Source organism: Stegostoma tigrinum, chromosome 18 (genome assembly GCF_030684315.1).
Source record: "Stegostoma tigrinum isolate sSteTig4 chromosome 18, sSteTig4.hap1, whole genome shotgun sequence".
Lineage (NCBI taxonomy): Eukaryota > Metazoa > Chordata > Chondrichthyes > Orectolobiformes > Stegostomatidae > Stegostoma > Stegostoma tigrinum.
In genome coordinates, this window is record NC_081371.1 from 23470379 (window position 1) to 23498041 (window position 27663).

Sequence of the window (27663 nt, forward strand, 5' to 3'; positions counted from 1 at the left end):
AGATGCATGAACTCTGTCACATGTCAGCTTGAAAGGCCTAGTTTTTATCTGGTGTATGAGGTACCAATGCTCTATCAGGCCTCAGAGGCCACAGGAGCAAGAATATCCAAATTGGTTCCTAGCCAGGTCCCCCCTAACATTATTGGCTGTCCCAATGTCGGCAGCAGGACATTCTGGAAGGAGGTTAGGACCCATCATTTCAAGTTAATTCATAAATCTTCTGCTGAACTCTCATCAGTCAACTTTCAGCTCTCTTTGCTCTAATGTGACAAAGAGCATTTTAAAAAGTGCATAAACTGAAAAAGCATTAACAAAAATCATAATTTGAGACAATATTTTCTTCCACATTATTGTCTCAAACAATTTCTGCAATCTCCCCTATCTTTGTATCCTCTTCCATATCATTTTATCTTCTGGATCTGTCCTCTTGTATGCCCTGTCCTCCCCTTCCTCACTTTTAATGAAAGATTCTTCAACTTTCTCGACAGCACACTTCAGAGCTCTATTCCTAAACCCATCTAAATTCAATATTAATGCAAGTTGTTGTTTGAAAGATGCTGGCTGAGCCACATGAGAATGTCACTGCTCCCACATGTCAGCTTTAATAAACAGTCCTACAACATTCAAAACTTGAACTGACTTTCTGCTTCTGTGCAAGTCAATTGTTTATAACTATATTATACTGTCCTTTCTATTATTGGTCAACATTGCAGTAAAACTGCATGGAGCAGTATCTGTTTCCAAATAATGAATTGAGTTTTTTTTTAATTAGACTTTTGGAGAGAGGACTCTGAAAAGCTTCACCCCAATGATTCAAATTCTTGTTTCACTGTCATGCCTTGGGGCAATAACTGGAGGTCTATTTGCTGTTTCCAGGTACGACTATGTATATGGAAAGTATATTTAACATTATAAAGTGCATCCTCGAAACCAGAAACAGAAGTAAAAACAAGACAACTAGTTGCTTCATTGTACCAACATGCCAAGTTTCATCAGTTCTTAGCTTGCTGGTTGGTTTAAGAAATAAATTCCTCCCCTTTCTCCATCAAAATTGATAAATGTTTCTCACAATAGACAAATTAACACAAAGAACCAATTGTACTGCAGTTTGAAATTAACCTAAAATTGACATGACAACCAAAGAAGAATATCTCCAGCTCTGATTCCCAAATGCACAAAATCCAAGCTGAGACAAATACCTTGAATACTTGGCACGAGCTGAATAATTTTAGTCCAGTGCGAAATATATTTTGAAAGCCATGATGATGTCAATTGCATCTCCTAGAAACTGTGTAGAGTATTTTAACAATGAGGAGAAAGTTCCTTCCATTTTTTCCTAACATTAAAGATTATTTACTGATGAGACAGGAGCTCTGACACAGCATCAAAGCACACTTGCTAAAACCCCTCACTACCAGCTAGACACAGACAGCCCACAACAACTACACATCACATCTTGTAAAACTGCAATCAATCATCACTGCAAGTAATAACATAAAATTTAGCATCTAAAAGAGGCGAATTTGAACTAGGGTGTTACATTGGCTACTTGATATGATTTGTTATTATTGGATACATCATTAATTGAAATTGAGTTTCAAATTCAACTTCCATAAAAGAATCGCTTCTAATATTTGACAGAAACAGGTCCATTGTTATATTTAATTATCAAACTTATGCCTGTTCTAGTAGTTGTTTGGATTCTTCAAGGATTTGTTGAGAAGAAGTGTAGATCCAATGAAAGCAAGTTGAATTGCAGTATGCTCCAAATGTAATCTATGGGACAAATATCTAAATTAACAAAACACATAGGCATGGGACAAAATTGCTTTCAGTAAATAAAAAAGAATCCAGGAACAAGTCGTAAGATGGATTTGTGTCAATAAGGGAAGTTATTGTTGGAAAGGATGTCTCAGAGAATCCTAATGAAGAGAATTAGAGAAGTGCTTGCCCGTGGAAATTCTATAACCAAATTAAAGTGATTGCATTGGGTTTACGTTACTGTTTTAATTTAAACTTGATATATATTTTATAGCTTAATTTAGAATCTGATAATATTTATCATTTCATTATCCAGATACAAAGTTAATACAAGAAGGGTCTGGGCAGAATTACTTTGGTATTGCAAGCTCATATTCCAGTTCACCAGGACAAAGGACTCATTCGGGGCAGTTATAACACTGAGCTTAAGAGAAATAAATGACCTAGTGTCTAAGGCAACAATTTATTTTCCATAATGATAGCAGATCAGGAACTGACCCTGAAATGGATGGGTGCAGACCACGCGCACAAAATCATTGATAATACCTGCTATTTTCTATATTGCAAAAGGATGTTCTTTGTGGCTTCAAGAGAAAAGCAATGGCCAATTCTCTTCTCAATGATCCACATTCAACGCCACACACCTCTTCCAGCTGTACTTTTAATGGTGAGTACAGAACACAGTCACTTCCCAGTAGAACTGGCTACTGTTTAAAGTGTGTATCAAACAAAACATTCTGCAATAAATACCATTGCTTACCATTTCCATCTTGAGCTCTTTGATGAACATGTTCCCAATTGACTGCCACCCTTGTACTGAGTGGCAGTGAATCTTGATTTGGGTGTTATAGAACTTTTTAGAAGGTAAACCCTGGAGTTATTAAATATGAGGAATTTCTTGAGTGTTATGGATGTTATTGCACTCATCCAGGCAAGTGGAACGTATTCCATCACACTCCTGACTTCTACCTTGCAGAAGGCTATCAGCGTACAAATCAGGGATTGAGCCATTCACCCCATAATACTGACTATGTTGCCATAATGTTCACACTGCTGGTTTATTTAAGTTTTTGGTCAGTGGTGACACCCTACAATGCTGACACTGAAGATTCAGTGATAGTAGTGCTCCATAATGTTATGAAAAGTTGGTTATACTCTTTTGCAGGAGATCTGGAATTTATATTGCAGACTTCTCACTTGCTAATTTGTTGCCCAAATCTGACACTATTCAGGTTGTGCTGTATACGAATATGGAAGCCCTCAGAAAACACATCATAGGATCCCTTTAGTGTGGAAAGAGGCCATTCGGCCCATCGAGCCTGCACTGACTTCCAAAGAGCATCCCACCTCAACTCAGCCCCCATTATATCCCTGCAACCCCACATTTACCATGGCTAATCCATCTGGCCTGGACATATTTGGTCAGTGGAAAGAAACTGGAGTACCCAGAAGAAACCCATGTGGGCAAAGGGAGAACATACAAACTCTACACAAGCAGTCACGTGAGGCTGGAATTTAACCTGGGTCCCTGCTACTGTGAGACGAAAGTGCTAACCACTGAGACACTGTGCTGTGCAATTCCAGAGAATTTCCGTCCAAAACCCATTGACTTCGATTATCCTTAACACTATTCACAGTCAATTGCAGCTTTGATGTCAAGGGCATTTATTCTTTTCTCAATGCTGGAGTTCAGTTCATGGGATCATAGAATCCCTATTGTGTGGAAACAGGCCCTTTGGCCCAAAAAGCTCACTGACCCTTAGAGAATCCCATCCAGACCCATGCCCCTATAACCCACCTAATCTACACATCCCTGAATACTATGGGCAACTTAGCATGGCCAATCCACCTAGCCTGCACATCTTTGGGCTGTGGGAGGAAACCGGTGCACCTGGAGGAAACCCTCGCAAACACGGGGAGAACGTGCAAACTCCATACAGAGTTGCTGGAGGGTGGAATTGAACCCAGTTCCCGGTCGCTGTGAGGCAGCAGTGCTAACCACTGAGTCACCATGCCATCCCTTTTTTTAACCTCGAGTTCTTTGTCCATGTTTGCACTGAAGCTTTGATGAAAGCTGGAACCAATTGGACAGAGCATTGCTATTTTGCTGCAACTTAATAGCACTATTGATAATAGCTTCTGATAGCTTGTGAAAGAATCCTGGAATGGTTACCGCATAAAAAGTGGCATTTCAGATCAATGTGTTTGTGCCAGTTCTGTGCAACTCACCTAGTCCTACTTTGTCCATCTATTCTCCATGCCCTGCGCTTCTTTAAAGAGTCAGAGAGTCATACAGCACAGAAACAAACCCTTTGGTCCAACTCATCCAATAATTGTCTATTTTTAAAAGTATTCCAGATTTTGCGGGATATGAAGATTTTTCCTCATGTTACCATTGCTTCTTTTGCCAATCACCTTTATCATTGCCTGGGCCATGAAACTTTCCACCAAAACGTTCTGACCAGATGCTTCATAATTTTGAATACCTCCCAAAAATTCATCTTAATTTTCTCTTCTCCAAGTAGAACAAGCTCAGGTTGTTCAATTTATACACCCATCTGACAATTCTCATTTCTGGAATCCTGTGAATCTTTCCTGGACTCTCTCTAAAGCCTTCACATTCTCCTAAAATGTGGTCCCCAAAGTTGAACACAATACTCAGGTTTATATGTCCTACTCTTTGTATTAAAATATTTAGTGCATTTTCTTGAATGTTAATAAACTGTCCCTGTGTCTTCCTCAGTATCCACTGATCATGTTGATGATTTTCATTGGTGATGTCAATGGTTTGCTGAACTTAAACAGCTTTCCTCGCTGGTTGTTTATCGGGCTTGTAACCCTTGGACTTATCCGACACCGTTACAAACGGCCAGATATACACCGTCCATTCAAGGTACAGTATAATAGGTTACTGATTAACCAAAAGGCAACACACTACCAAGATATTGGGTCTGGTAAGGAGTTCCTTTTCCTTCATTCTGTCTCAATGACTTGTCTGTTGAAAGCCCTGGCCTCCACTAAGTGGAGGTCAGTTTCTGATGTTTGTGTCATTTCTGCCCCTTTAAGGTACCACACTGGATTTTCCAGTAATGAGGCACCATTCTTGCTGTTCCAGAGATGGAAGTTCCTCCTTCCCTCAACCATCTTCCTTCTTTACAGAAGTTGCCAGGCACAATATGCTGCACTTGGATTTCCAGAAAGCATTTGACAAGATTCCACATGTTAAGTTTATTGCATAAAGTAGGAGCTCATCGTACAAGGGATGAAATGTTATCATGGATAGAAGACTGGGTGGCTAGTCAAAAACAGTAGGCATAAATTGATCCTTTCTTAATTGGCAGGATGTGACAAGGTGAGTTCAGAAGATGTCTGTATTGGGACCTCAGCTTTTCATAATTTATATCCATGACATAGATGAGGGTAATGAAGGCATGGAAGCTGAAGTTACAAATGACACATGGATAAGAAAATCTGTTTTGAAACGGACTTAAAAGAGATTGTAAACAAAAATAGAAATTCTTGGAAAAGCTCAGCAGGTTTGGCAGCATCTATGTAGAGAAATCAGAGTTAGCATTTCTGATCCAGTGACCCTTCCTCAGAACTCATGGTGGCTAGAAAAATGTCAGTTATTATGCAGAAGATAGGGTAGGGAGAGGGGGTAAGGAGTAAACAATAGGTGGGGATGGAGCCTAAAGGGAGAGAACAGTTGGACAGATGAAGGAATGGACAATGATCTGGCTAGGAGGGTGAATAGCTGTTGATGGAGATTGTTAGTGGCTAACAATGAGGTGTGTGTAAAAGCAGACTATGTGATAACAAGGCCTGGTGTGTGGGTGTGGAGACTAGTTCATAGGCGTGTTCAAGCCTATGCAGGGTACTGAAGTGGAAAATTAGGTGCTATTTTTCCAGTTTACGCTGAGCTTCGCTGGCACTGCAGCAAGCTGAAACAGAGATATTGGCCAGGGATGAGGGTGGCATGTTGAAGTGGCATGTGGTTAAAGACATTGTAGATGGATATAGATTAGTTGAGTGAACTGGAAAAGTTCTCATAGACGGTGAATAACATGGGAAATGTGAAATTGTTCACTTTGACAGGAAGGAAAAAGAGGACACTGTATTATTTATGTGGAGAATGACTGCAGAAGTCTAAGCTGCAGAGAAATCTAGGCAGTAGTGCACTAGTCTCAAAATGTTAGTACCCAGGTATAACAAAAAAGCTAACTGAATTTTCTCTTCTTTTGAGAGAAATTCAACACAAAAGTAAGGATGTTACACTTCAGTTATTTTGGCTTTTGTGGGTCTGATTTAAGGATATAAATATGTTGGAGGTAGTTCAGAGGAAATTTACTCGGCTGATACAATTTATTTATAAGGATATAGAATGAACAGTTTGTATTATAAGGATATAATTTGGGCAGAGGGGGTATTTGAGTATTTTAAAGGCAACAGTAGGTAGATTTCTTTCAGGAAATAGAATTAAAAGTATCTTTAGGGTAAGGGAATCTGGAATTGAAAACACAAAACGATTTGGCATGATCCTATTAAATGGTGCAGCAGGCCCAAGGAGTTGAATAATCTACTTCTGCCCCTAGTTTGTATTTTGTACTAATGAGCACTGAAGCAAGTAAGAAGCAGCAAGCTAAGTGGATGATCCACCTCAGCCTCCTTCAGTGGTTCCCAACATCATTGATGCCAGTCTTCAGACAATTTGATTCAAAGAAACAATCAGAATACTGCAAAGATTTCAGGCCATGGAAACATTCCAATAATAGTGCTGAAGATTTGTGCTCCAGAACTTGCCACTCCACTAGCCTAACTGCTCCAATATATCATGTTAGCGTCACTGAATCCAACCCTATCTAGATTCTTACAGTTATCGTTAACCAGAAACTCAACTTGCCATGTAAATACAGCAGCTACAAGAGCAGGTCAGAGGCCAGGAATACTTCAGTGAATAACTCAGCTCCTAGTTCCCCTGTCCACCACCTGTCCACCATCTATAATGCACGAGCCAGGAGTGTGATGAATACTGCCACTTGCCTAGATAGCTGCAGGCCCAACAATACTCAGGGGAGGTGATGACCCAGTGGTATTATCACTGGACTGTTAACCCAGAGACCCAGATAATGTCTGGGGACCCAGGTTCAAATCCCGCTAGGGGAAGCTGCCAATGATACAGCAGGAAACTGCCATCCTTACCTGGTCTGGCCAACACATGACTCCATAACCACAACAATGTGGTTGACTCTGAGCAATTAGGAATGGGCAATAAGTTCAGGCCCAGCCAGCGACGCCCATATCCCATGAATGAATAAAACAAAAGAAGCTTGACACATCAAGGACAAAGCATTCCACTTGATTCACACCATAACCACAAGCATCCACTCTTTCCAATCATCATCAGCAGTGTGTATCATCAACAAGATGCACTGCAGAAATTCATCAAATATCCTCATACAGCACCTTCCAAACCCACAACCATTTCCGTCTAGAAGGACAAGGCCAGCAGATATATGGGAACAACACCACCTGCAAGATCTCCTCCAAGCCATCCACCATCCTGACTTGGAAACATATTGTCATTCTTCACTGTCACTGGAATTCCCTCCCTAAGAGCATTGGGGGTCAACTTACAGTAATTAAACTGCAACAGTTCAAGAAGGCAATTCACCATCACCTTCTCAAGGGCAACTAGAGATTGACAATAAATGCCAGCCAGTCAGTGACGCCCAAAATCCAAGAGTGAATAAGATCAGAACTCTTGCCTCCTGGAACTTCATCCCAAAGAAGAGAGGTTGCCTTCCATACCTTTGAGTTTCTTTTGATTCCAGTGCACTTTGTTCCCATATCCTGCTAACTTGGACCGCTACAAATATTCATTCAGTCACTTCCATCTTACTAGCATATTCCTAGGCTTTGAGAAGACGGTAACCATTCATTCCAAATAGCACTAGACTCCATTGCTGTATCATCAGCAGTTTGCCATTTAAAACTTCATCCCAAAGAGAAGTTTTAGCACTTTTTCAAGAAACCAAATAGTGAGTGAAAACAGTTGAGACACAAAATATATTTCCTGTTAAATTGAAGCAGCAGCCGTTAAACATTGCTATCTTGGATTTTCCTGTGCTAACCAATTGCACAGCCCATTGGCCTCCTTGTGCACATTCTTCCAGGTCAGAAGCTGAACTAGTTTCACAAAACTGTATAACGTCAGTCTCCCTCATTGTCCGTATAGTATGTCTCTGATATGTTGAGCACTGCCACAGCATTTACTATCTCACGTGATAAAGGCCAATATTATCTACCAGAAAGGAAATCGTCAGGATACTATTTAATTGGAGTATATTAAATAAAATGTACATTTTATTATTTATATTTATTCATAAATTAGAAAACATTGGTTTGTTTTGAAGCATTTAAATTACACTGCTGTTAAAATTAACTGAAAATGAGCTGATTTTAAAATGTTTTAACTCCCCTTAGGTTCCAATAATCATTCCTGGAATCTTTACCGCAGTGTGCCTGTTTCTTGTAGCCATGTCCCTTTACTCTGACCCTATCAACACTGGGATTGGCTGTGCTTTAATGCTGTCTGGTGTGCCTGTCTATTACCTTATAGTATGTCGACCTCGAGGACCAGCCTGGTGGAGAAAAGCACTTTGTAAGTACAGGTGTAAAGTCATAGCTGTAAATTCATACCTCCTCATCTGGCTATTTTAATACACTTCCAACTGACCTCCCATGTGTTGTACTCTGTGAGCTCAAGGTAATCCAAATCTGTGTTGCCCTCGTCCTAATACACTCAACATCCCATTCAACCTTCACTTTTGTGCTTACTGATGTAAGTTGATTCCAAGTTAAGAAATGCATCAATTTTAAAATTCTCATCTTTGCTTCTAAAGCCCTCCATCGACACAGTCCTCCTTATCTCCATAATTTCTCCAACACCATAACTATCCAAGATATCTGCAATCCTTTAATTCTGCCTTCTTGCACATCTCTGATTTCAATCATTCTGTCATTAGTTCCAGCACTTTAAGCCAACTCGACCCCAAATTCTGCAATTCCATCCTTATAATTTTTCATTCTTATACTTCACTTTCTTCCTTGAAAATACTCACTAAAACCTAACATTTTGTCTAAACTTTGATCATCTACCCTGACATACTATTATGTGGCTCAGTGTCATATTTTGCGTTATAATGTCCCTCTGAAGTGTCTTCTGATTTTATGATGTTAAAAAAGAAATAAAAATACAAGTTTTTGCTGTGCAACAAAATCAAAATAAAAGAACTGAAGAACCTTATGAATACAGAGCAATGAGAAATGCATCTTAATAAACCTTAGTGTAAACATTGAAATAAATATGCTAGTTGAAGAGTTGCATCAGGAACAAAAACAAAGTTGCTGGAAAAGCTCAGCAGGTCTGGCAGCATCTGTGGAGGAGAAAACAGAGTTAACGTTTCAAGTCCTGTTCTAAGAAAGGGTTACTGGACCCAAAACATTAACTCTGTTTTCTCCTCTACAGATGCTGCCAGACCTGCTGAGCTTTTCCAGCAACTTTGCTTTTGTTTTTCATACAGAGGATATATGGAATGACTTGCCAGAGGAAGTGGTGGAGACTAGTACAATTACAACATTTAAAAGGCATCTGGTTGGCTATATGAATAGGAAGGGTTTAGAAATATGTGGGTCAAATGCTAGCAAAAGGGATTAGATTAATTTAGGATACCTTATCAGCATGGACAAGTTGGACCAAAGGGTCTGTTTCCATGCTGTACATCTCTGTGACTCTATGACTCTACTGTGGATGCTGGAGAGCTGAGGTACAAACAATAAGTGCTGGAGAAGCTCAGTAGATCTGGCAGCATCTGTGGAGAAAGAAACTAAGGCAATATTTTGAGTACAATATGATTTTTCTATTTTATCATCCATTTAATTTCCATGTGGTCAATCTGTATATATTTCGGCAGCTCCTTTTTTATGTTTTATCTCATACAAGAGGGTTTTTTTCTATTAACCTCCAGTAATTTCATCAAGGCTGTTTAGAATTTCTAATAGACAGATTGTTCAATCTGTTCAGGGTAGAACTTTTCATAGTTAATACTAAGAAATGAAAATCTCAAATGAAGCTAATTTACTTCATGCTTGACTTATCAAATATTTCTGCAGCAGTACTCGTAACAAAAATTCTCCTCAAATAGACATATTTAATTCTGGGAATTTTGTTTCAAATCTTCCACCAAATAATACTTACACTGCAGACACGTCATCATCTCCATTTATGGACTGAATATTACTACATGAGTTGGACTTCAAAAATAGCTGTTTCTGGAGAAATATCACAAGTTTGGCAGCTGAGTTGCTCCAGAAATTTCTATTTTTGTTTCAGATCTCCAGCATCCAGAGCTCTTTGTTTCATTTTTGAGTTGGGCTTCATCTCAGTCTCGCAAGAAATCCCAAGCACTTTGGTTTATACAATCTTTACAGAACATGGGGAGGGGTTGGGTCATGGAATCCGAGGAGTTAAAAGAGAGCAATTAATTTCATTTGTCATATCCAGTCCAGGTTAAAAATTCAGTACACTAAATGTAAAATACGTAGAAATAATGACTGTGGAGAACTTTGGACAAAATGTGGTTGGCTGTCAACACCCTCTGGGCAATAAGGGATGAGCAACGTTCACATCCCATGAATGAATAAACAAAAATCTCTTCTGTTCCTGTATTCCAAAGAAATTTGACTTTATTGAAAAATACCAGTAACAAAACCATTTAAGACAGCTTATGACAGCTTATATTTCCTGACCAGTTTAACAGCATTAGTCCATTAACATAAGTATCCAAATTACGTCAATTGAAAATATACTCCTGCATCCTGTTCAGGGTACATTCTATCTCCACTTTTCAGTTAAGAAGAACAAAATGCCTTGATTGTGACAAATGCAAGAATTTTAGATATGCCATGCCTCAGCCTTGACATTTTTTTCAGTGCATTAAAATAATCTGATCTTCTCAGTAAGTGGAAACCACTCACACTATCACACTTATTGACCATTCTTGTTGTTAGAGATGTACAACTGAGTGTCTTGAGCAGCCATTTCAGAGGATATTAGAGTTAGAGAATATTTAGTGAGCTTGGGATGAAGGTGATTTCAATAGGTTTGTGTGACTGAACTAATGTGTTTTCTTCGCACAATCTTGCAACTGTCAATGTAATTTATTTCCAATGTCAGATCATTACACTACCATATATCAGTAATCAATCAGATTATAATTAAAGAAACAATTGGGCCAATAAGTACTCCATTTGAAGGTTATCAACATGAAAAGAACAATCATTAATTTCAACATCCTGTTATGTTTATTTGGTGAGATTATCTTTAAATATGTTTTAATATATTTGACTCGCGCAAATTCTAGTTCTTCATTACTGGAATGTATCTACTTGCTTTACAGATATTTTCACTATCAAACTGCAGATTTTAATGGAGGTGGTGCAACAGGAAATTGCGACCTACTGAGAATCTGTGACAGAGGGCTTTCAAATCCTTCTGCACACTCATTATGGAATCACTACAAGAGTTCCTCATTAACGCATGTAACCTGAGAGATAGAATTTGATCATTATGTGATAAATGATCTCTCGTTAACACTATTACATAAAGTAATTTTGCTGTTAACTTCACTAGTTCAAATCTTTCGTGACTGATTATTTGAACTATACAATAGGGAGGCAGGTGCTGATTAAATTAGGCTTAGTTGTTAGGGATGAAGTATTATTAGCACATATCAACAAATTGGAGAGAAAGTAGTCAACAAAGAAATGTGTAACCTCAAAAAGAGAGGGAAATTGAAGCTTGTCAGTTCTCTTAGCATTGTCATGCAGAATGGATTGCTGTGAAGTACAATGATTGTTGGTACATATGCGAAATGATCAACTGATTAACAACATTTGGTGGCCCAAAAATTGAGGCTCCAATTTACATCAAAACATGAATTAAGTTTATTACTTAAGAGCAGAAGAGACCATTCTTTCTATCACACCCATTCTAACATGCTGTAATAGCAACTCTCCACATTCCACTCCCTACAGTTACACTGGAAGCCTGCAAATATTTTCTTTTCAAATAATTATCTAATTTTCTTCTCAATCCAAATTCCTCAATTTCATCTTCTTCCACCAGACTCTCGGGCAATGCATCCCAGATCCAAACCATTGGCTGTGTGATAAAGCTTTTGTATTGTTGTAAACAGCCATGTTCTTTTGAGGCTTTTCATTTTATAATGATCAAGACAATTGAGAAGAGCACCAATTTAAGGGAAAACCAACTTGTAAATGTATGAGGAAAAAATGCTGATTAATCACCAAATGGAGTCTAATTGCTAGAATGTGCCAGCTATAATGACTGCCAATCAACTGCCAAACTATCTGTAAGTTTTAAACCAGGCAGGTTGACTCTAATTGGGTAAGACATTACCCTGAGAAGTGACCAAGCAAATAGCTGTCATATATTTTGTTGAGTTGAAATTGCATACTTTTTTTTAATTCTTTCATGGGATGTGGGCTTCAATGAATTGTTCAGTATTTATTGCCATCTGTAGTTGTCCTTGAGAATGTAATGGTGAGCTGCTTTCTTGAACTCCTACAGTTCATTTGATGCAGGTATACCTACTATGCTGTTAGGGAAAGGTTCCAGGATTTCAATCCAACAATACTGAAGGAACAGCAGTACATTTCCAAGTCAGGATGGTGGATGGCTTTGAAGGGAAATTGGAGATGGTAGTGTTTTGTATTTGATGCTCTTGTCCTTCTACATTGAAGTAGTTATAGTTTTGCAAGTTGATACCTAAGGAGCCTTGGTGAATTTCTGCAGTGCTTCTTGTTGATGATGTACAGTGTTCCTACTGAGGGTTGGTAGTGGAGGGACTGAATGTTTGTGGATGCGGTGCCAATCTTGACACCTTGATGGTGTTAACCTTCTTCAGTGCTTTTGGAGCTGTACTAATCCAGACAGATGGAGAGTGTTCCATCACATTCCTGACTTGTGCCTTGTACAAGGTGGACAGGTGTTGGGAAGTTAGAAGGTGAATTACTCACTGCAAAATTTCTAGCATTTAACCCATTCTTATAAGCACAGTACTTGTCCAGCTAGATCAGTTCAGTTTTTGGTCAATGGTAATTCACAGGATGTTGATTGTGGAGAATCCAGAGATAGTTATGCCATTGAATATTAAGGGATGATGCTCCAGTTCTCTCTTGCTAGAGATGATGGTGTTCCCATCTATTTATTAGGGGATCAACAACTAAGGGGCATAGATTTAAAGTCAAGGGCAGTAGGTTTAGAAGGGATTCATGAAAGCATTTTTGCACCAGATGGATGATGGATATCTGGAAATTACTGCCTGAAAATGTGATTGAGTCAGGAATTATCATAACACTTAGGAAGGGTTTGTATCATCACAAGAATTGCTATAGCATACAAGGCAACAGGCCACATTTTGGAAAATAGGACTTGAGTAGGTAGGTGTTGATGATGAACCCCGCAGAATGGGCTGAAGGGCCTTTTTCCATGCTGTAAATCCATATGACGTGATGGTCATTGCTGATATCTGTGTGTGGCATGAATATTAAATCCACTTGTTGGACCAGCCCTGGATATTGTCCAGATCTTGTTGCATTTTACAATGGGCTGCTTCAGTGTCTGAGGAATCATGAATGGTGGCTGAACATTGTGCAATAATTGGTGAAAATCCCAACCACAGACCTTATGATGAAGGGAAGGTCATTAATGAAGCAGCTGAAGACGGCTGGGTCTAGCACATCACCCTGAGGAACTCCTGTATACTTGTCCCAGAGCTGAGATGACTGATCTCCACTAATCACAACAATCTTCCTTTGTGCCAGGTATAACTCCAAATAGTAGACAGCTTTCCTCCAGTTCCCACTGACACCAGTTTTAGTAGGGCTCATTGATGCCACACTCAATCAAATGCAGCCTTGATACCAAGAGCAGCCAATCAAACCTCACATACGAAATTCAGCTTTTTCATCCATGTTTAAACCAAGGTCCATGTTTGAACCAAGATTGCAATAATGTCCAGGAGCTGAGTGGTTCTGGTGAACCCAGACTGAGCTACTACAGCAGATGTAAAACTGCCACAAGCAAGTTGCTGATGTCAAATTGATCTAGTGATCTGCCTATTACACAAATGAGCATTGTGATATATGATTTTTGGCACCAGTGCCATGCCAGGTACATAGGCAATACATCTCAAACACTAATAGAACATATTAAACAGCCAGTCCCTGTTGTTTTCCGTAATTTGCAAGGAATTGGCAGTACCGACCAGCCTACATGTGGAATCCTGTAAGACATTATCCAACATTATACATGGCAGCGCAATTGGAAAATATTTGGTGGATAATCCTTAATCACACTGACAATCAATTCAAAAAAATTAATCAAAGCCTTACAGTTAGCTGTCAATTGTATTTAATCAGTGCATTCTCCATTGCCTCACCTCTACCAGTCACAGTTCACTTGCCAAACATCAACTCTCCTTTCATTCAGTATAAATGAAAAAAAAATGAATAAATTGAAGTCCTTGCGAATTATCCTGATGAATGCAGGATGAAAGGCCTTGACAAAATTGTATCTTCTTTCAGCAATAAAAGAGTTTTTCTTCCATATCCATGGGATAGATTTAATGGGATGCAGAAATTCCCACACCAAACCCTTCTAGCGACAGTGTCAAGATTACACACATCCCCACTTTAGTGGGTCTCTGCATGACTCAGAGCTATTAGTTGTCTTGAGGTAGAACAGCTGCCACAATTTGGGCAGGATGGCCTGCTGTTGAGCTCTGTTAACGAATTAAATGGCTAATCTCCAGCTTCTTAATTCCACAGGATTCTCAGAACTTCATTATCAGTCCATGTCCTGCAGCACTTCCCAAGATTCCTTTACCAACTGTCGCCTATTGATGGTCTTTGCCTAATCTCTCAGGCAAAGTCTTCCGGTTCCTGTAACTTTTTGTGATTCCTTAATTTATTTTAGTTAATTTTCTCCAAAATCATGGACCCTTCTTTAAGGACTGCCAACCAGATTTGGAAACAATGTAATCATGGAACAGCCGTCAATGATGTGTTGGACCCCTGTGTTATAGGCCTGTAGAGTCCCGTGACTCCCCATTTTCATGTATGCTTCCAAAAACCTGGATGGTCTGTTAATTGTTTAAAAAAAAATCAGTGGGCTGAATCTACATTGGGAAGCTAGACCTATTGGGAAATGGAGTTCTAGGCATCTGCCTGCAAACACATTCTGATACCATTTCACTTGCTATTTATATGACTATAGAAAACTTCTGTGTGCACTTGCATGTTAGTTTCCAGTCTTTTCCCATATTTGACTTTTTGCTTCTCCTTACTTTTCATTTCCTGTCAGAATCTTTAATGTATGAAGCCTGGTTCTCAACTGCATTATCCACCTAAGATACGTCATATGTGTTCTTTATCTGCTTCATCTTATTCTACATCCATTTTGGCATTCAGGGAACTCTGGGTTATTTGTCCTATATTCACTCCTCAGGAAAATGTACCTCAAATATACCTGATTTATCTTCTGTTTAAAAGAATCATTCAGTTATAGTTTTATTGTCTGGCCTTTGGCTTTTATTTATCTAGATAAGATCCATTCTTACTTCATTTAAGTTGGTCCACCCCCAATTCATTGGTTTAATTCTGGATCGCTCCTTGCTCTTTTCAAAGCCAATCTAAACTTTATGATGCTGTGACACTGCCCCTAAATGTTCCCCTGCTGGCAATTTGATCCATTTGTTCCAATTGAATTGGTAATATATTAATGTAGAAATTGTCTTGCTGGATTTCTAAAACTCATGTCCCTCTCTGCCAGTTAACAATCACTATCCCAGACAATAGTAGCATAATTACTGCTTCCCATTATAATGGCTCTATAACAATTGTACTTCTTTGTAATGTCCGTTCAAATGTGTACAACTATATCATTCCTATGTTTTGGAAGACAATTGAATACCTACAGTAATATTAGATACTTATATTGTTTCTTTGCTCTAACCAAATATATTCTGTCCATGATCACTCAAAGACATCCTCTATCTACAGTGCTGTCATCTTCTTTTTCAATACTGCTATCTCTCCACCTTTCTTCACTTCCCTACTTCCTGCCCTCTTTGAGCCTTGTCTCTGTTATCATCATGGCATCATATTTCCACATGGCTATCTTCAGCTGCAGGTGTAAACCTCACTATTCTTACTTAAAATACTCCACACATTCACATACAAGCATAACAATCCTAAGATAGATATTATTACATTCCCTCTTACTCTGATCCAACGTAATAAGTTACTATTTCCTATTCCAATACTATCTGTCTCTCTCAGTTGTGTAAAGATATTCTTCTATAGCATGACCTTCTGTTTGTTCATTTCTGTTCAGTTAAACCTACTTCAATAGCAAATTACAACAGGCCTGACCTCTTCAGGTCACATCCAAAACATATCCCAATGTCCCAGGCACCTAAAATGTTCCCTCCTCTACAATCTCTCCAACCACTTACTAATTTGCTGTGTCCTCTTATTTCTATACCCACTTGCAAATGGTAGTTGGAGTATTTACGAATCTGTAAATCTGGGAAACCATTTCTAAAGTGTCTTATTTTGTTTGAAATAGACCTTACTCTACATTTTTAAACTTGATAGATATGGCAGGTATCAGTCAATGCCAGAATAATTTTGTCACAAACTAGAACGTGCCATCAAAGTGGTTATTAAACATTAATACAGACAAACTGGAATGTTGATTTTGCATTTTCATTAAAATAAAATTGAGCATTACTGAAGTGTTTCCTTGCATTTTTGAGTCAATTCAAAACTGGTAGGTACAAGTAATTCCCAGGATATTTTGGGATAGAAAAGTGTCCAATAAATAAACCTGACCTTACGAACCACTTTAAAATTAAAAAGTCTTTCAATAGTTGTATACGTGTAATTCAGAAACGCATAAACGTACTTGTGTTCATGCTGGTGATGGAGGAAATGTCAATTGACAGGAAGAGGAATTTACACATTTCAATTTGGGAATACCAAGCTTCAAAATTGTCTGCATCCTTAAAACGATGACAACTCAGTAACAAACCAGGAAGTAGATTGATGGCCTATAGCTGCATTTAGAATTCAAAGGCTTTATTACAATTTTGTTAACTATTACTTGCAGGTTAGAATGTTGCAGCAGAATTTTTCTTCGTTTCTGCTCTGGATATGAATTGGGACTTACTGTTGTTAAATCCTAGCTATTTCATGTCATAACGTTACATAGGTACACTTCTCACCTTACACCAGTGCACAACACTCATTTTGTCTTTTCTCATTTGCTGGAATACACTAACAATCTCCTTCCTCTCCCCTTTAGGTTAGCCTGGTATTTGTTTCATAAGGCATTTGGCTTGTAAGGGCAACTTGGAAGCTTTGGGATAGTTCTGCCCACTGGTATACAAATTATTGTCTCTGCATGGAACGAGTCAGTTGTTCTAGCTTTTTGCTAGTTAGTCAATTCTACAGTTTATAGCTGTGTACAATAGATCTACTTACTATCTCTTATGAAACAACAGTGTCTCCTACCTAATGTTGATGTAGTTAACCTATCTAAAGTTAATGTACCCTGTTATCTTACTATTATATAATAAACTACAGCTTGTTACTCAAGCACATTCCTCTCCTGTCAAAGATTTATTAGTGCTTAGTCCTTCACAACTTCAATACTAGTACGCCCTGTAGACTAGTGTTGTAATAAGGGTTAATGGCAGCAAATCTACCAAAGAAGGTCCTAGCAGAAACATATGCCAAGTGTAGACATCACTTACAACAGAACACAACTCCACCTTGTTCATTTTTCAAACCTTCAACCACATATTTCTTAAATTTTCTCCTAGCTGTCCTTTCATCCTCTACTCTCTGTGAACTTCAGCTCAGCTGGATGCCCCTTGGTAAGGTGATGAAGGCTGTCTGGGAGGAGATGGGTGCAAGCATTACAACCTCCATCAATTCTAAACACCATGTACCACAAGACGTTTATCTACCTCACAAAGATGGCCAATGCAAGTAAAAGCTGCAGTGTCAATACATACATTCCTGACTGCAGTTATCACCAACACCACCACTGGGTGGTACATTGCATCCTCAAGCACTGCATGTTGCAGTGCTAGGTCAGTCCAAGCAACAGGGCAGGCATCATAGGGTGGAAACTCCAGAGTGTCTGTGGAAACTTCTACAAACTTCCTCTTGGTAGGACTTCATTCCACTTCAGAACTGTGAGTCCTGTGGTGAGAGAACAGTCCAATGCTGGATGTACACACCCTACCATAACTGAGGAATGTGGTGTTTGAAGTGCCAGATGTGTGTATTGCTCAAGTTTTTGCATGCTTTTTGTACTTGGCCATTGGAGATGCTTGAGCTAGATGGCACCTTCACAGATGTTCTTTTCTCCAGTTCAGGTGCCTTTAGGCAAGATATTCTCATGTGTTGGTGTTGATTTGCATTTCTCATGGAGACTTTGAGGCTATCTTTGAAGCATTTCCTCTGCCCTTTTGATAACTGTTTGCTGCACCCAAACTCAGATAAAAAAAGTTTGTTCAGGATGTCCGAATGAGGCACACAGGTGATGTGGCCCACTTAACACAGCTGACTGACCATATCTAGAGCTGTGTTGTTGGTCTGAGAGGGAACACGCACACTGGAGCAACTGTACTGCCAATGGATTTGTACATTTTTGCAGTAGCATCACTCATGATAATTCTTTAGGGACTTGCGATGTCTGCTACATACAGTCCATGTCTTCAACCATGAGTTTTATGCCAGGTTTGAGATCCTTGTCATTAAATACTCGGCTCCTCAAATGGCGAACACCACACTGGCACAAAAGGGCCAATGTTAAGTTTCCTCATTTGTACATGTCCACATAGAAGGGACCTTCCCAGCGTGTGAGAAGTGGTCCACATTGTCCAGAGTCTCAACGTAGATCTTGATAACCAAGGGATATTGTTGTCCAGTGGGAGGATGTTGGTAGAGGCAGATGTTGAAATTTGAATTCATCAAAAATATCAAATAAGCAACTAGCCAATGGTGACCATGTAATCACTGATGTAAAAATTGTCACTGAGGCCCATTACGGAAGGAGGTGTGCCATCCTTATCTGGTCTGGCCTACATGTATCTCCAGACTCACGGCAATGTGGTCAATGCAACTACTTTTTGAACAACCAGAGATGGACAAAAAAGTGCTGGCTGAGACAGCAATGGCCACATCTTGTGAACAAATTTTAAAAGACAGTTATTCAATTAGTGCCAAAGAGAGTCAGGCCACCAGAGATTTTTTAAAAAATGTATACCAAAGGAAGACATGACAAAATAATTACTTTCAAAAATTACCTTCCTCCAACAAAGTAAGGAGACCAATTATGGAAGGTTCAAGCATTCTGCTTACAGAGATGTATTCCCTTGCTTATCTGGTGAAAAAGGCAAGCCAATAAAGTTATTGAGAAGAACTGGAGCAAGTCAGGGCATTGGTTAAGGCATTTTTGGAATAGTGTGTTCATTTCTGGCCTCCCTGCTCCAGGAAGGATGTTGTGAAACTTGAAAGGATTCAGAAAAGATTCACAAGGATGTTGCCAGGGTTGAGGGGGTTGAGCTACAGGTAGAGGCTGAATATGCTGGGGTTGTTTTCCCTGGAGCATTGAAAACTGAGGTGGTGACCTTGTAGAGGTTTATAAAATCATGATGGGGATGGATAGGGTAAATAGTCAAGGTCGGTTCCCTGGGTTGGGAGAGTCCAAAACTAGAGGGCTTTGGTTTAAGGTGAGAAGGGAAAGATTTAAAGAGACCTAAGGACAACTTTTTCACACAGTGAGTGGTGCATGTATGGAATGAGCTGCCAGAGGAAGTGGCATAGGCTGGTACAATGACGACATTTAAAATGCATCTGGATGGGTATATGAATTGGAAGGGTTTAGAGGGATATGGGCCAAATGCTGGCAAATGGATCTAGATTAATTTAGGATATCTGGTTGGCATGGACGAGTTGGATCAGAAGCTGTACATCTCTATGACTCTATGAATCTGGGCCACTAATGCTGGAATGTGGTTTATGTTTTCTTGTTAATTAATAGAACATAGAACAGTATAGCACAGTACAGGCCCTTCGCCCCACAAGGTTGTGCCGAACTTTTACCTGAAACCTAAGGTCTATCTAACCTCCACCCCTACCTTTTACTATCATCCATTTGCCTATCTAATAGCTGCTTGAATGCCCCTAATGAGGCCGACTCCACTACCCTCTCCAGCAATGCATTCCACGCCCCTATCACTCTCTGAGTAAAGAACCTACCTCTGACGTCTCCCCTATATCTACCACCACTCACTTTAAAACTATGCTCCCTCATAACAGCTACCTCCACCCGAGGAAAACATCTCTCGCTGCCCACTCTATCTATACCCCTGATCATTTTGTACACCTCAATCAAGACACCTCTCATCCTTCATCATTATAAAAGGAAAAGCCCTAGCTCTCTCAACATTTCCTCGTACGACCTTCCCTCCATTCCAGACAACATCCTAGTAAATCTCCTCTGCACCTTTTCCAACACTTCCACATCTTTCCTGTAATGAGGCGACCAGAACTGGACACAATAGTCCAGATGTGACCTAACCAGGGTTTTGTATAACTTTGGTTTATACTTCATGTTAAAAGAGCATGTTGTGTTTAATATGGGCAGGTGAGGAGACAGTTGGGCAACCAGCTTGTGAGGTATCCATGGCGGAGGTTAGGGGGTGGGTTGGAGTTGGGGAATGGGGCATTCGGGACTTTTTGGAGAGTGTTGAGTGTCTGCGTGGGAGATGGCATGGATAAATCAGTCAGCTCTTTGCACTGGGGTGTCAGTGCTGTGGCTATGGAGATAGGAATGAGCAAGGGTGTTGGGTGGGGCAGGCTACAGTCCACCCAGAAGATTTGATAAGTTTGTTTTTTTCCAATTGTCCAGGAGTTACCGCAAATTTTAATGCTAGCAATTGGGTTCAGAACATCAGAAGCCTGCGAAGCTAATGGATCTACGACAAGGGTGCCTGGGTAATTGTCTATCAGAAATACAGATGTCCCGGGTAATTACCGTATAGTTCAGTAGCTTGGCAATTGTGAGAGCTCCTTACAGACATCTGCCAGGTGAACTCCTTGGTCTCAGTGATACCAGAGGAAACCCCAGCATCGTTACAGTGGAACACAGTGATTTGATTGGCCAGAAGTTTCAATCTTGCCAGGTCACAGTTCATTATTCATAGACACATTGCTCGAGGTACTGGAAAGGTAGGGGAGAGAATACGGAGGAAATGTTGGTGCGGGGGCTTATTTATCAAACTAATTTCGAAAAAAACAGATGTGTAAATCTCTCGGCAAGCTTCAGGGGCTGGGTGTAGCGTGGGAGACGTTAAATGCGGAAAAGGAGCGAGACCGACAGCATGCAGATGCGTGCGAGGTCTTCTGATTTTAATGTGAACAAATAGTATTAACTGCTGGCCCAATGTAAATTTATTAGAAAGATAAAACACCTCAAAAAGGAGAGCTCAGTTAAAAAACAAAATCAGCGATTTTGTGATGTAGTTGCAAAGGTTGTACTTTTGTGCGGCTTTTTGCCTGGGCTTAGTGCTGTCAGGGTCTCCTTCGGGGGAATTGTTTTACAGCCGTTAGGAACTAATAATAAATTGCTGATCCTTGCAAAACTGGAAATTGCTGCTAGAAACATGAGCGCAAGTATGTGCGAAACTGTGTCCGCCTCAGTAAATTGCAGAGCAGACACCAGTTAACGCACTCTGGAACTGCGGTTATACAATAAGATTTTACAGGCCAGCGACTATTTATTGGTTAATAAACATAACCACTAAATTGTTTCTCTGTGAGGAGTTTGTGGAGACCTTCTTGCTGTGTTTTTCTTTACTGTAAACAGGGGAGTGAGGTCTTATCATCCAACAGTGAAATTCGTCTGGATTCCCAATGGATACAAGTTTTTTTTGAAGTGGTCTGATTTCTTTTGAAGCAATAAAAACAAATTCGTCCCATATCTCTAAAAAAAATCTGTTGTTTAAAACGACCTGTTCTTTACGTGTCAAATATATTTGCACTTTCTGTTTTACATTTGGATAGTTGTGTTCAAGCCTTGATTACAGGTTACAGTGCAGCGACCTCCTGTATTTACCCATCTTTTTTGATCGGTTAAAGTATTACTACCATTCTCAGAGATTTGCTATGTGAGGCTGCTGAGAGGGTTATGGGAGGCCAATAAATCTCATGCCTCTGCAATGATAGGGTATGATGATGCTCTTTGAAACAACTTGAAAAGATTTTGGCTCTAAGATAATTCCAGTCTTGCCAGACTGCCTGAATCTACCCTCTGAATCAAACAGGTAGGCCACAGCACCTCCACACAGTAAAATGCCACGGGCAAAGTTTCTGCACTGGGTTCTGTTAATGATCTGCAGGAAAACTGCTTACTCGTTTGATTTTCAACTGCTTTCCAGACTTTGTGTTTGTTGATTTGCAACAAAACAATGCAGCTGGACAGTGTTTTCCTTGGAGAGAGATAATGGGAACTGCAGATGCTGGAGAATCCAAGATAATAAAATGTGAGGCTGGATGAACACAGCAGGCCAAGCAGCATCTCAGGAGCACAAAAGCTGACGTTTCGGGCCTAGACCCTTCATCAGAGAGTGGGATGGGGTGAGGGTTCTGGAATAAATAGGGAGAGAGGGGGAGGCGGACCGAAGATGGAGAGAAAAGAAGATAGGTGGAGAGAGTATAGGTGGGGAGGTAGGGAGGGGATAGGTCAGTCCAGGGAAGACGGACAGGTCAAGGAGGTGGGATGAGGTTAGTAGGTAGATGGGGGTGCGGCTTGGTGGGAGGAAGGGATGGGTGAGAGGAAGAACAGGTTAGGGAGGCAGAGACAGGTTGGACTGGTTTTGGGATGCAGTGGGTGGAGGGGAAGAGCTGGGCTGGTTGTGTGGTGCTTTCTTTGCTTGATTTTTGATAGCTAGGTGCAGTTTGATAAATCCAGTGGAAAGGAAGTTTGTCACGAAATTAGCATTTTGCATCGCTATTAGTGCTGTTTTGTTTTAAATGAGTGAAAATGTCCTTTAAAAAAGTACAGACCATTTCTTAATTGTGAAGTTGTCACTTGATTTTAAAAAAAATTAAAATATTTATAAATGTGCTTATTGATGTCTTTACTTCCAAAGCACCAGCTTAATTTTTATAGCTTCTTCTAGGCCCTCACCTTTGCCACTTAGAAAGATAAAGATAGCAGATATATGGGAAAAACACCACCTTCAAGATTCCTACAAGCCATACACCATCCTGACTTGGAACTATATCAGAGTCCTTCTCTGTCAATGGGTCAAGGCCTTGCAATTACCTCCCTAAGAGCACTGAAGGTGTCCACATTCCAAGGACTGTAATACGTCAAGAAAGCTGCTGTACCATCACCTTTGCAAGGGCAATTGGAGATGAACAGTAAATGTTGACCTAGCCAGCTTGCCACATCCTGTGCTCACCTCTTTAATTCAGTCACAATTGTCTGTAACTCCAAATGGAAGAAGACACCTCCTAGTGTAGCACATTCTCAGAGGTGCATTTAATTTGTCAGCCTCTTCTTTGTGCTCAAGTCTCCTCTTTCTTGTTCATCATTCAAGACAAAGATGACTATGTTCATCACCAAGGGAGGTGTTTGGTTCAGTTCCAGCGTGTACGTAGGTACATGCTAAGGCAGATTTGTACCCAGAAACTTTGGCTGTAAATAGGACAGGGTACCATAGACAACTGAGTTTTGGAGAAGTTGCTGGCTCAGATTCATTATGTTGTGTTTTCCCTCTGCTTTTGATATGCGCTTGTTCTGAAGGAGGCTATGCTGCTTTTATTTGGTGCACCTGGAAGTGAATATCGAAACACCTAAGTGATGCTTTCAGAGTGTCTTTGCAATTTTTCTTTGATATCAAGTCTCCAGTGTGGGACCTGACCCTGTGGCCTTTTAATTCAGACACAATGCAGTAATTGAGCCAACACTGTCACTAAGTCTTCAAGTTGCACTCAAGGGCAAGAAGCCAGTAATTTTGGATTTCAAGTTGTAACCTGAGTCTGCCCAATTCTCCACATACGATTACTTGTGGGAATGAAACCCCTCACCCTCTATGCAAATCAGAATAATGAAATCTCTTACTTTCACTTGACGTGTGGCTCACATTTCTTAACTACTAGCCTTGCCCTGGTGCTCTATCCTCTTTCAGCAGAAGTTGAAGCACAAGGAACTATTCCCATGTTTAAACACGTAACTGATACAAGGAGAAGACTGTGGAACTTCTGGGACAGCTCTCTGCTCTAGAAGAAGGTGAGGATGCCAACCTGTGGCCAGTCTCAGCACCTACACCTGACAATCCTGTGAAGCCACGAACACAACCTTCTGCCAACAGCTCCACCTGCCCCCTACTCAAGCTTCTTAATCCCAAAAGACAAAATGAGGTGGGAGGCTTAGAATGGATTATTTGGAGTTTCTGGATGCATCATTGCTGGAGATGTTCTGGTTTATGATTATTAAGTAAAGATGGAACCCAGTCTGGATAGCCCCATTGGCTGAATGATACAGCGGTGCAGAAGAAGCATCTGTTTTACTGTCAAAGGTAGTGTCTTCAACTGTACTACTGTTAAAGGTGATGGCTGTCACCTGCTGGAACACTGGAGAACCCAACACATTCAAACTGGCATGAGGGAATATCGGAGAAATATTGGAGAGGAACCTGGGGTCAGAGCTAAGACTGGGGAAGACTTGACATTACCTTCTCCTTCATGAACAAAAAGAAAGATGGGCAGGCAGAAGCAATGAATAGATGGTCTCAATCTTTGTACCAAGTGGCTCCAAGCACCCTATACCTGTTGGAGCTGGGAACTGAAGTGGCAGACGGAATTTTTTAAAGACTGGCAGTGATGTAGTAAAGACTTCAATGAACTTCATATACCCAGTGTCAAAGTTGACAGTGTGATTGCTTAATCATCGCATTGTGAAGTTATATAATAATTTATTTATGATGTCCTTTAACATATTTTAGCTCTTAGATTGGTAACCAAAATAATTCAGGAAGTATTTGAGTGATTTGATTGAGTTTTATATTTTGTAGATTCACACGTCTGCATCCCTATGGATTAGCCAGTGTTGAAACTTGTTGGTTCCAGTCAATTTAAGAAATACTGAGAAAGATGACTGGATGAAAACCCTATAAAAAACACACACACACAAATACATTTTCTTGTCTGAAGTAGGATGGAATTTGAAATGTATTTTACAGTGCAACGGGCCCCCACAGTTAGCAGAAGTGACTTTTACTAAGATTATGGTTAAAGCTGATGTGTAAACCTCAAGTTAAGTTGCCCTTTTAAGGACAAAAAAACTCTTCTGATGATGCCAAAAATATCCCTCCAAATCCAAGAATATCTACCCACCTTTAAATTGATTGGGAGTAGCAACAGAAATATCGGTAGATCTAACTCTGTTTTCCCATCCTCAGTGCCTGTGCTCAGTGGAGAATGCTGTGTAAGCATATTCCTCTCTTGGCCCATCCTTGTGCAGCTCACGGCTTCCTCATTGCTCGAAGACTTCTCTATGGTTTGTCAACAGTTCTTTCTACATGATTTTTTTTGTTTGCTGCTTTTGGCCTTCAGGAGATTTGGTTTTTTTTTGCAATTTGTAATTTACTATCTTTTATTTAAATTCTTTAATTCTAGCTGTAATTAAATAAAAACAAATTACTTTTGCATTTTTTATGAAGCCTTTTAAAGGTGAACCAATGTTATATTTTGGCATTTGCGGTCAGCATCAAGCTATATAACATGAATGGGTTAGGTGCAAAATTAAACTCTTTCCCCTCTGCCCCAGTGACTGTATCTCTGTTCCAAATTTAGGATACCTTGTTCATCATAATGTGCAAATTCCATTATTCCACTATTTATCCTTGTAACAGGCTGAAAGGGCAGTTTGTTGTTCATTTTGTGTTAAATGGCTGTGACTTGAATCCATGTTCTTTCAGATTAATCCCATGTAGGTTACTTACGGTAAACAGAAGAAGAAAGAAGATTATCATTTATGGACCAGATAACTTTTGGAGGTGAAAGAAATGTTTGCTAACCCCCAATAACTATTTAGGCAAATTAGCGGATTAACAAATTACCTGCAATTATCTGCTTAAAATACACCGATCAGACTGCAGCTGCTGTACACTCGACTTGAAGAAAAAATTTGTATTGATGTAGAATCGTCTCATACTTTCAGGACATCTTAAAAACATTTCACATACAATTAATGATTTTGAATGTGCTGCTTCTATAATGTAAGTCAGTTTGGGAAGCAATTTTTTTAAACACTAAAGTACTGAGGATGCTGTAAATCACAAACAAGAACAGAAATTGCTGGAAAAGCTCAATAGATCTGGTAGCATCTGTGGAGAGAAATTAGTGTTAATGTTTGGGGTTGGTTGACCCTTCCTCAGAACCAATTTTTGTACACTTTCACAAACAGCAAGTGGACAGTTAATGTGGTGGTCTTGGTGCGAAGGAATGTTGATCAGGATACGTGAGAACGCTTTCACTTTTTTGCATAGTGCTAAGAGATCTGTTACATCCACTTGAACAAGCAGATGTAGCTGCAGTTGAAGTCTGTTGAGAAGATGATGATAGATAGAGCTCTTAAAGATAGTGGAATCAAGGGTTATCAGGATAAGGCAGGAACAGGATACTGATTGTGGATGATCAGCCATGATCATAATGAATGGTGATGCTGGCTCGAAGGGCCGAATGGCCTAATCCAGCACCTATTGTCTATTGTCTATCTCCAATCACACAACACCCTTTCGAAAGGTACAACTAAGATTGTATGTGCAGATCATAAAGTGGCTACACTGGCTGAGCCAAGTTAACAACCAAATGAATCTGAATTGATCACTGAACCAGGGATGTCACACAGCCATAGAATGTGGAGATGAGTAGAAACCATGGGTCACTCTTTCCTGTCTCCCTGCTCTAGGCATTTCCTTCTGGGTACAAAGTTTGAGAGCCTTCTGTATGAGAGGGGAGTAATATAACTGTGACCTTTTATATATTAAAAAAATCAAAAGGAATTCAAATGAATAGCTCAATTTTTGTTTTTTGCAGATGGATTGGTTAAACTTCAGCTGGAGGTCTCTGAAGCAATAGCCACTAAGAAGGCTGTGGTGGCTTTGGAGAGTACAATCATCACCCATGGCATGCCATACCCTCACAACCTGAAGTATGTGGACTCTTTCAGTGCATTGAGTGGAGGGACGTTTGAGAGTTTACAGTTATAAAATTTATTTTCTTTATTCATTCATGAGATGAGGACATCGCTGGCCAGGCAGCATTTATTGCCCATCCCTAATTGCCTGGAGGGCAGTTAAGAGTTAACCACATTGCTGTGAGTCTGGAGTTACATGTAGGCCAGACCAGATAAGGACGGCAGTTTCCTTCCCTAAAAGACATTAGTGAACCAGATAGGCTCTTCCAACAATCGGCGATGGATTCACGGTCATCATTAAGTTCTTAATTCCGGATATTTGTTGAATTCAGATTCCACGATCTGCGTGGCGGGATTCAAATGCATGTCCGCAGAACATTACCTTGGTTCCCGGATTAACAGTCTAGCGATAATACAACTAGGCCATTCCCTCCCCAGGCAATGATCTGTCCTCTCCTTGGAAGGAAATTTTGGATTTGATATTATCAGCCGCTGCCAGGAATCAAATTACTTTTATTGAAATATATTCCAGT

At 40.0% G+C, this 27663-nt stretch overlaps 2 protein-coding genes across 4 annotated transcripts in view; both read left to right on the plus strand.

Moving 5' to 3' along the window:
- LOC125460669 (cystine/glutamate transporter-like) overlaps positions 1-17505 on the plus strand; it is a 53773-nt gene extending 36268 nt beyond the window's left edge. Inside the window, exons 8-12 of one of the 3 annotated variants that reach the window (XM_048548358.2) lie at positions 773-876; positions 2332-2428; positions 4505-4654; positions 8245-8422; positions 11220-17505. In XM_048548358.2, coding sequence (XP_048404315.1) covers positions 773-876; positions 2332-2428; positions 4505-4654; positions 8245-8422; positions 11220-11284 — 594 coding nt within the window. In that variant the 3' untranslated portion in view covers positions 11285-17505. Of the gene's footprint in view, positions 1-772; positions 877-2331; positions 2429-4504; positions 4655-4827; positions 5959-8244; positions 8423-11219 lie in introns of those variants that run through there. The other 2 variants (XM_048548359.2, XM_059652395.1) reach the window with 2 other exon arrangements.
- Positions 17506-25410: 7905 nt separating this feature from the next.
- Positions 25411-27663, plus strand: part of zgc:136858 (uncharacterized protein LOC678543 homolog) — an 88460-nt gene continuing 86207 nt past the window's right edge. Inside the window, 2 exon segments of the mRNA XM_059652239.1 lie at positions 25411-25489; positions 27031-27145. Of these exon segments, the coding sequence (XP_059508222.1) occupies positions 25411-25489; positions 27031-27145 (194 nt within the window).